Consider the following 8,433-nt stretch of genomic DNA (forward strand, 5'->3'; position numbering starts at 1 on the left):
ATTTCTTCCTCCTCCCTCTTGATGATCATGAGGCTATGCACAGAATTGAATTGTTGACGACATTAGGTGATGTTTCTTGGAATTTTATGAAACTAATTATGAAATTTTACAGTAAGGAGAAACAAGTGATACTGCACGGGAAACGTGGGGGCGACGTAACGATGATTTGCACACAACAAATGAAGAAGTTTTTGCATAAAGCATGTAGCGGCTTTTTGGTACAACTTGAGCAGCAAACTGAGGGAGAGCCAACAGAATTTGAAGATCCAAATCTACTTTCTTTGCTTGCTGAATTATCAGATATATTTGACGAACCGCACAACCTACCTCTTACCCGTCGGCATGATCATTGTATAACGATTCTTCGAGGCAAATCTTCAGCAAATACTCAGTCATATCAGTATCCACATCTCCAGAAAGATGAAATAGAAAGGATTGTAAAAGAGATACTCAAAATAGGAGTTATTCGGCCAAGTTGCAGCCCCTACTCTTCATCGGTGCTCCTCGTACGAAAGAATGATGAAACATGGCGGTTATGTGTTGATTACCGAGCTCTCAATGGCATAACCATCAAGGACAAATACCTTATTCCAATAGTAGATGAATTTCTAGATGAAAGGGAGTACAAATCTTCACAAAGCTGGACCTTTAATCCGGGTATCATCAAATACGAGTGTGTGAAGAAGATATACCGAAAACCACCTTTTGAACACACAACAACCACTATGAATTTTTGTTTTTTTCAACAGAAGGTGAAAAATCTTGGGCATATCATATCAGAGGAAGGTGTGGCAGTGGACCCCTTCAAAATTGGAGAAATGCAAAACTGGCCAACCTCGAGGAACATAAAATTACTACATGGCTTTTTGGGTTTAACAGGCTACTACCATAAGTTCGTGAAAAACTATGGAAAGATCAGTGCACCACTTACTTCTCTACTGAAAAATGATACCTTCTAATGGTCGGACAAAGCCTCCACTACCTTCGATAAACTTAAGGCAGCCATGACGACGATGCCGGTGCTAGCGCTACCAAATTTCAATCGACCCTTCATCATTAAGGCCGATGCATCTGGAGACAGAATGGGAGGCGTTCTCATGCAAGATAGTCGACCACTCACATACATTAGCAAGGCATTGTCTCCCCCCTATCAAAACATGTTAATATATGATAAGGAGATGCTCGTCATTATGCACGCAACAACGAGATAGAGATCATACTTGATCAGGCGATGCTTTTAAATCAAGATCGACCATAAAAGCCTAAAATATCTCTTAGAGCAGAAGATATCTTCCCCTGAGCAGCAAAAATGGGTAACAAAGGTTCTTGGATATGATTATGAAATAACTTACAAAAAGAGGAAAGAGAATGTTGTTGCAGATGCGCTTTTACGGCTACCTAAGCAAGCTGAATTTTTTGTCATTTCACTTTCGACTAGTGACTTCCTTGAGGATATTAAGATGGAATGGCAAGAAGATTCGGAGACCAGTAAGATCATAAAAAAAATGGAGGAAGCACCAAGCTCTATGGCTCATTACAATTTGGACACAAAAGAATTACACTATAAGGGATGCATTGTGCTTGTGACAAATTATACTTGCATCTTCACGAGTAGATTTTGGACAAAGTTATTCCGGTATTAAATTGAAAAGGAGTACAGCATATCACCCACAAATCGACGACCATACGAAAGTTGTAAATAGGTGCTTGGAGACAACCCAAAGCCACCCACCAAATATGACTGCACAAGGAGAACTCCAAACCCAGCCAAGTGTCATTATTGATCGACGGATCGTGACTCGACGACGACAACCCACTACTGAAGTGCTAATATAGTGGGTGAACCTACCAATAGAAGATGTCACTCGGGAGAACTATGATGACTTGAAGATCAAATTTCCAGAATTCATGAATCGTCAGCCTCGAGGACTAGGTTGATTTGAAGAGGGCGGGTCTGCTAGGACTCTAGCTAGGATAGTCCTAATTGAGAGGGGTATTCATGTAAAACATACCTAAGCCGACCCCTATTAAAAAGGTGAAGATGTCGACTAGGGTTAGGAGGTTGTTTCTTAGAGAAGAATTAGGAGTTGTAAAGGAATAGGAGTCTTGAGTAGGAGTCCTATTAGGAGTTGGTTAGAAGTAGGAGTCTTGAGTAGGAGTCCTATTAGAAGTTGGTTAAAAGTATGAGTCCTATTAGGAGTTAGGGTTTAGAAACCTTATAAATAGTCATGTATTCCTCCTCTTTTGATAAGCAATAGATGAATTTTTTCTACAGCCTTTGAGCAGTAACTTGGAGAGAGGAACCCCTATAGAGTTATAAGGAAGCTGATCCCCTAGAAAGATCAACCCCAAATTTATAATCTATAAGGATTTAAAGAAAAAAAGGTGGTCAGATAATGCTGGGAGAAGAATGGCAAAGTTTATAATCTATAAGGATTTAAAGAACAAAGGTGGTCAGGTAATGCTGGGAGAAGAATGGCAGCACCTATTCCTCTTCCTCTCCTCTTCTCTCGGCTAGAATTCTTCTTTGGCCGGCTAGATGCAGAAGAGGTTTTGGTTTGTGATGATTGAAGACGCTGTGCATCCCTTGTTATGCTTCCCTCCGTCTTAGCTGCCAACTCCTCACCTAATCCGAGTCCAACTCAGATTACGTCTTGTTATAGCTCCGAGCTGGTTGAACCTGGCGTTGGAGCTTGCAAATGAGTTCGAGTTGGGTTCAGCCAGATTTGAGTTGAATCAAAGTAGGACTCAAACTTCGATCGATCTGAATTGTACTTTAACTCGAATTTGAGCTGAGTTGAACTTGAGTTAGGATGGATTGGAACCTTGAGCCTGAGCTTGATTCGGACGGATTAGGATCAATTTGGAGTTCCAACTCAAACTCAGCTTGATCGTCCCTAATCACCTAATATCCGCAAAGGTCATATTGTACATACTTAAAGGTGTTAATATAGTTTTTCTTGCTTGGGAAACAAATCTCAAGCTGTATTTTCTAACACGAAAAAAAATCTACACAAATTGCCAAAAGGAAAAAAAAAGGCAAGTATTGATCATCAACCTTTTTTTCCTTTTCAAATCTCGGAACCAATTTACTTTCTTCTTTACATGATGCTCTTGGAATGTTAATTTTTATCTTTATATGGAATATTTAAGTTTTTATCTTCATAATTAATCCCACATTTGAAAATAAAAACTTAAACATTCCATATGAAGATAAAAACTAACATTCCAAGAGCACCATGTAAAGAAGAAGGTAAATTAGTTCCGAGATAACTATGATGTCGAGGGGCTATAATAAACCATTAAGAAATGCCTATTATCAGTTGATATATATTATTTATTACTACAATGAGAAAACAGGACTTTTAAGCGGAAACTAGGTCCAAACATCATATAATAAATACAAAGGCCTTTTGAGCACAATTTTTATAGTGGACAAAGGAATGCAAAACCCAAAAGGCTAAACAGGAACATGGATGCAAATGTTGAAAAATAAGGTCCAAAGGATAACGTGCATTAGTGGATAGGAACTTTGGATGATCAACCTAATTGTTCTGCCTAAGTTTTTGCCATTTGTCCAAAGGCCGAAAAGAACTGCCTCCTCATGGTACCATAGTACGTACTAGCTGGCATACCAGTACACCAGCACAGACCAGAACCATACCGGTCTGGCGATAGACAGATACAGATCCAGTTATTCGAAATGTCAATCCTCATTCAAAGCATTGCAATAGTTCAATCCTTGGCCTACGATGGCTTAAGGGTTGCATCATATCAGCATTTCCCCTTGACAGCATCAAGCACAAAATAAAAGGGCCAGTTAAATTGATCTTCCCATCACTGCAACCAAAAATTAATATCATAGGTCGCAAAGAAGAGAGAAGAAAATATGTAGATGCAGTAAAAAGTGGGATGAAAAGAAATGGGACAGTAGGTACCAACAAAGACATGATCAAAGAATGACAGAAGTGGATAAAGTTCAATTTCCTTTACTATTAACAGAAGCAACATTGTAACACAACCAATCAATCACCTTTTCAACATAAATTCTTACTTGATCTCCTAAACCTTATTCACATCACAACCAGCATACTACGCACCAGTTGGAATCTTATTCATCCTGAACATGAGATCCAAGACTCTGACAAACCTTCATTTACTAAGCTCTTAATAGCCTTCAAAGCCCATAAAGAAATATCACAGAAAAAAATTCCATCACATAGAAAAGGAGAAAAACCTATTAGCACAGATTCAAATAGACCAAACTGATCCAACATTAACCATAACTAGACATAGGCTGCTTCAATTGACAGACTGGGTTATCTTTTCATCAACAAGGTGTATGATCTAAGACATGCTTCTAATCATCCATAACACTTTCATTAAAAAAGATAAAATAAAATCACATTTGAATAATAACTTAACTTGGCTAGACACTATTAGAATTATGTTGGAAGAGCTGCCAATCTCATATACCTACAAAGCTCATAATGACTTTTGCTGTATGCTGGCTTGCCAAGTCTTTGCAACAGGAAGATTGCAACAAAAAATTTTCTCCATCCCTCTTCACATTATAAAGGTCGTTAATGTGCAAAAGACTCCCAACAATGTGGTGTTTGGGGTGACTCAATATATGCAACCTTACCTCCACAAGAACAACTTTTTTTCTTTTTTTCCTCTTTTTTGCTCACACCCTGAGCAACCATACCATGGTTCCTAGCCCCCAAGGATCTGCTCCCCACCCATCTCGTTTATACATCTCTTGCCAATATTACTAGTTACTGTTTTTGCTTGTGAAATTCATGAATGCTGAGCAAACAAAGGTCATATAGTCTATAGAAAATATAATCATTTAGGCATTAAATAAGAAACTTAATGGATGGAACTTTAAAGCCTAATGAACCTTCTCAATTATATTGCATGCCATAAGAGGGTAAAAACATCTGATGGATTACATGAACAATAAGACATCGATCACTAAGAAAAGAATCTCCACATTAATAATTATTCAATTACTCTAATTTAATAACAAAAATTAGTCAAGAACACAAATTAAATAAATATTTATGGCTTTTGGCAACAAGATTCATTACACAGGTGAAATCACAAAAAGGAATTAATACCTAGACAAAATATTATAGTAACAATTGAAAATTTCAAAGAGAGTATTGATAGGAACATAGTTTTCAAAATCAAAATTCATATACATTGACTACCAACAGAGAGTTTAGTGGAGAAAGCTACACAAAAAACTTACCAACTCATTCTGCACAAATAACTAAGAAAGGTGAAGCAAATCATGCTTTTATACATCAAAATACTGCAGACAAAGAAGAACAACAATGTTTTAATCACTAACAACTACAAATATGCACATACATCCAAGAATAAAAAGATTGACAACAATTCATTTAGTCAAACAAAATAGCTAGACCATCCAAAACTGCTTAAAAGCAGCAAACAAAGAGATAAATTTGGCATCATCCTCAAAGAGCAACATGAATCAAAATAGACTAAGATCAAAGCAACCAACTACTGATTTAATAATATGTTTGAACTTCAAACAGCATCCAAACGAGCACCTAATGTACCTTTAGCAACCTGAAATAACTGAACACTAACCTACTTCTCATTTGATATGCTAGTCTTTGACCCATTTCACAATCAGTAACATTCTAAAACAAAAGATCAAGAAGCAATTGAGCAAAATGACAGCATTACAAGTGCCGGACATCAAAAAGCCTATGTTGTATGTGGAGTAATCAATGAATTACCTCATTGTACTTCCCTACGCTGTAGGCAGCACACGTTCTTGAAGAAGCAATTCACTTTGATCTCCCTATAGCATCAAGAATAAGCTTCACTGTCTCCTTGTTCAGATCAATCCTTCGCAAGTGCTGCCTCATCTGAGTTGTTTTTAATTTTTTAAGCTTTTCTTCCATCGATTTTGCCTTAGCAACATCTACCATCTCTAGGGCCCTCTTGATGGCTATCCCACACAAATACTCATCTGCCATTTTGGTTACTGTCTCCCACAAGTATGGAAACTGAATCTTAACCCTTACAATATCCCCACTCTCACAAACAATAGCATCATGGCACTTTGACACAACAAGAGAGGTCAACTGCTGCTCATTTGATTTCCGAATGTTCATCATCTCACTCTCGCTTTCTTCATTGTCCTCACTGTCAGCACTATTAGCATCAAGATGCTCTGAGGTTATCCTATTAACTCCCCAAACTTTCTTAGAGAGCTTATACCCATCCTGCTCATGGGGTTTGGTGAAGGTTGGGTCTGCACCATTTTTGGCACGGGCATTATTTGTCTCAAACTTCTTCTTAAGCCTTCTCACTTTATCAGCGAGCTGCGTGTTACTGAAATCCGTTTGGAAGGAACCTTTGATAAAATTCCGAATGTCTTCCATGTCATGGGCAGAAGCAGCAACAGTGCCCTTCTTACTTCGGTACTCCACCAGGCCCTTAAGTAAAGCTATTTCATTGTCTAAGCTCCACAGTCTTTGAAACAATTGGCGCTTCTGTCCACCATGATTATCCAGCTCAGAGCGCTCCACCACGTCATGCTTCCTTTTCAGAGATTCTCGGTCCTGCAAAGGAGCAGGGGAATTGGCTTGCTTGCTCGGCTTGTTAGGGGTGTCCATAGGCTTGGTGTTTATGGGCTTGATCGACGGATCCACGGCACGAGATGGGCGGGAGGCAGGGGTAACAGGTGCATCGTCAGAGGAATCAGATTCAGAGTCAGAATCACCAGAGGAACCAGAATCCGACGGCTCAGGCGTTGGTTTAGGCAGTGGTTGGAACTGTGGCTTTGGTGGTGGTGGTGGTGGCGGCGGCGGCGGCAGCGGCTTATTCATTGTATTCGCCTCATCAGAGTCGGATCCTTCATCGCTGGAACCTTCGTCGTCGTCGTCTTCTTCCTCTTCACTTCCGTTGTCTCCCTGGTGCTTGTTTCTTTGGCCGTCTTCCTCGTTACTACTGTCGTCGTCATCTTCTTCACCGTCGTGGCTGGAGGTGGCAGCGGAAGGGTGCTTGGAGGGCTTCATGGGCTTGGGTACCTGAGGAACAGACGAGAGGCGCACATCCTCTTCTTGCTCTCCTTTTTCGTCGGATGAAGAGGAAGCGTACGAGAAGTCGGATGCAGAAGACTCGGCTTCAGCAGCAGCGCGTTTCGAGGACATGTCGGCCAGGAGGGACTTCCGCTAGGGTTTGGCAAAAGGAAAGGGAAACCCAGGGTCTTGGGTGTGATTTAGGGAATATGAGAGCTTTATATACAGGGCGCAGTTAGAAACACGATTTTTCATATTTTGACGATTTTATTATTTTTATAAAATTATATAAATATTTTGACGATTTTTTTTAATTCATATTTTAAATTTTTCTAAAGATACCTCATTTTTATAGTGATCGTAATTTTTTTATAAAAGGGTAAGAATGATTTTAATAAAAAGAATAGATATAATACAAGTAGCACACACACGATTCACTACGACAAAACATGGCGACTAAAAATCACAAACAAAAGCAAGCCCATGAGTCGAAGCTACCATACTTAAGGCGCGATCAATAAGCATACACAAGTAAATCAATCGTCTCCCATGTGACACTATGCTGTTCTCCTAAGGCAAAATGTGTTTCCACGTTAAGTTAGAAGGTTGGCAAATACAAATTATCTATCTTTAATCACCTCCTTCTCATAATCATCACCCACATAAGAGCATCAAAGCTATTAGAGGTTTGATAGGGATGAATGATACCCTTTAGCTTCCTAAGCAACACTTAAATGAAGATCTGGAGCCACCTACTCCCTACGATCGTTGATAGGAGGTCACATCACCTACCCCGATTTCCTGAAGTGGGCTCACAGGAATCACTCCTCATTGATCCCGTAATCTAGAAAACAAACTTGACTTCGCATTAATGGTCGACGGCATGGCCCGGCTTTACCAATCTTCCTTCTCGGACGAAAGATAAGGAGACCACACCCTACCTAACCTAAAGAAGCAAGGAAGCCCAATTGGAGATGTCATCCTAACAATCCACAAATGCTGCCCATGGGAGCATACATCGGCAAGCTGCTCGTATTAAATATTTCTGTCATGTCAGGTAAGAGGAGCCTTGACGGATGTTTGTTCGCTCCACCCAATACCCAGGTATAAAAGACATGCCTCGGGCCAAGATAGGACAAGTAGGTGAAAGAAACTCTTTACTCTCTTAATTCACTATTGATATTGTTATCTTTCTCCCCCTTTGTTTTCTTAACTTAAGCATCAGAGGGGTCGAGTCGAGATACCCCTAGTGCAGGCCTGTCATGCAGGGCCATCGACATGGTACGAAGGCATAGCTAGAAGGCTACACAACAGAGGAGATCGCCTAGCTCCTAAACCAAGCTTCGCCACTCGAAGATTGGACCATGCT

The 8,433-nt window shown here is 39.8% G+C and overlaps 1 protein-coding gene across 2 annotated transcripts; it reads right to left on the minus strand.

Moving 5' to 3' along the window:
* Nucleotides 1–3,295: 3,295 nt before the first annotated feature.
* LOC135593436 (STOREKEEPER protein-like) lies at nt 3,296–7,256 on the minus strand. Of its 2 annotated transcripts, none has more exons than XM_065083463.1 (2): nt 5,775–7,256; nt 3,296–3,840 (listed from the first exon to the last, which is right to left on the minus strand). In XM_065083463.1, the coding sequence occupies exon 1, from the start codon at nt 7,194–7,196 to the stop codon at nt 5,826–5,828; it is 1,371 nt and encodes a 456-aa protein (XP_064939535.1). In that variant the 5' UTR covers nt 7,197–7,256; the 3' UTR covers nt 3,296–3,840; nt 5,775–5,825. The 2 variants fall into 2 exon arrangements, with proteins under 2 accessions (XP_064939535.1, XP_064939536.1); XM_065083464.1 differs by lacking the exon at nt 3,296–3,840 and adding an exon at nt 5,302–5,320.
* Between the last annotated feature and the right edge of the window lie 1,177 nt (nt 7,257–8,433).

This window comes from Musa acuminata, chromosome BXJ1-9, assembly GCF_036884655.1.
Source record: "Musa acuminata AAA Group cultivar baxijiao chromosome BXJ1-9, Cavendish_Baxijiao_AAA, whole genome shotgun sequence".
Taxonomy (NCBI): Eukaryota; Viridiplantae; Streptophyta; class Magnoliopsida; order Zingiberales; family Musaceae; genus Musa; species Musa acuminata.

What these genes read in the sequence shown, in the direction of transcription:
- LOC135593436 (XM_065083463.1), bottom strand. Translation starts at nt 7,196, where the DNA reads ATGTCCTCGAAACGCGCTGCTGCTGAAGCCGAGTCTTCTGCATCCGAC.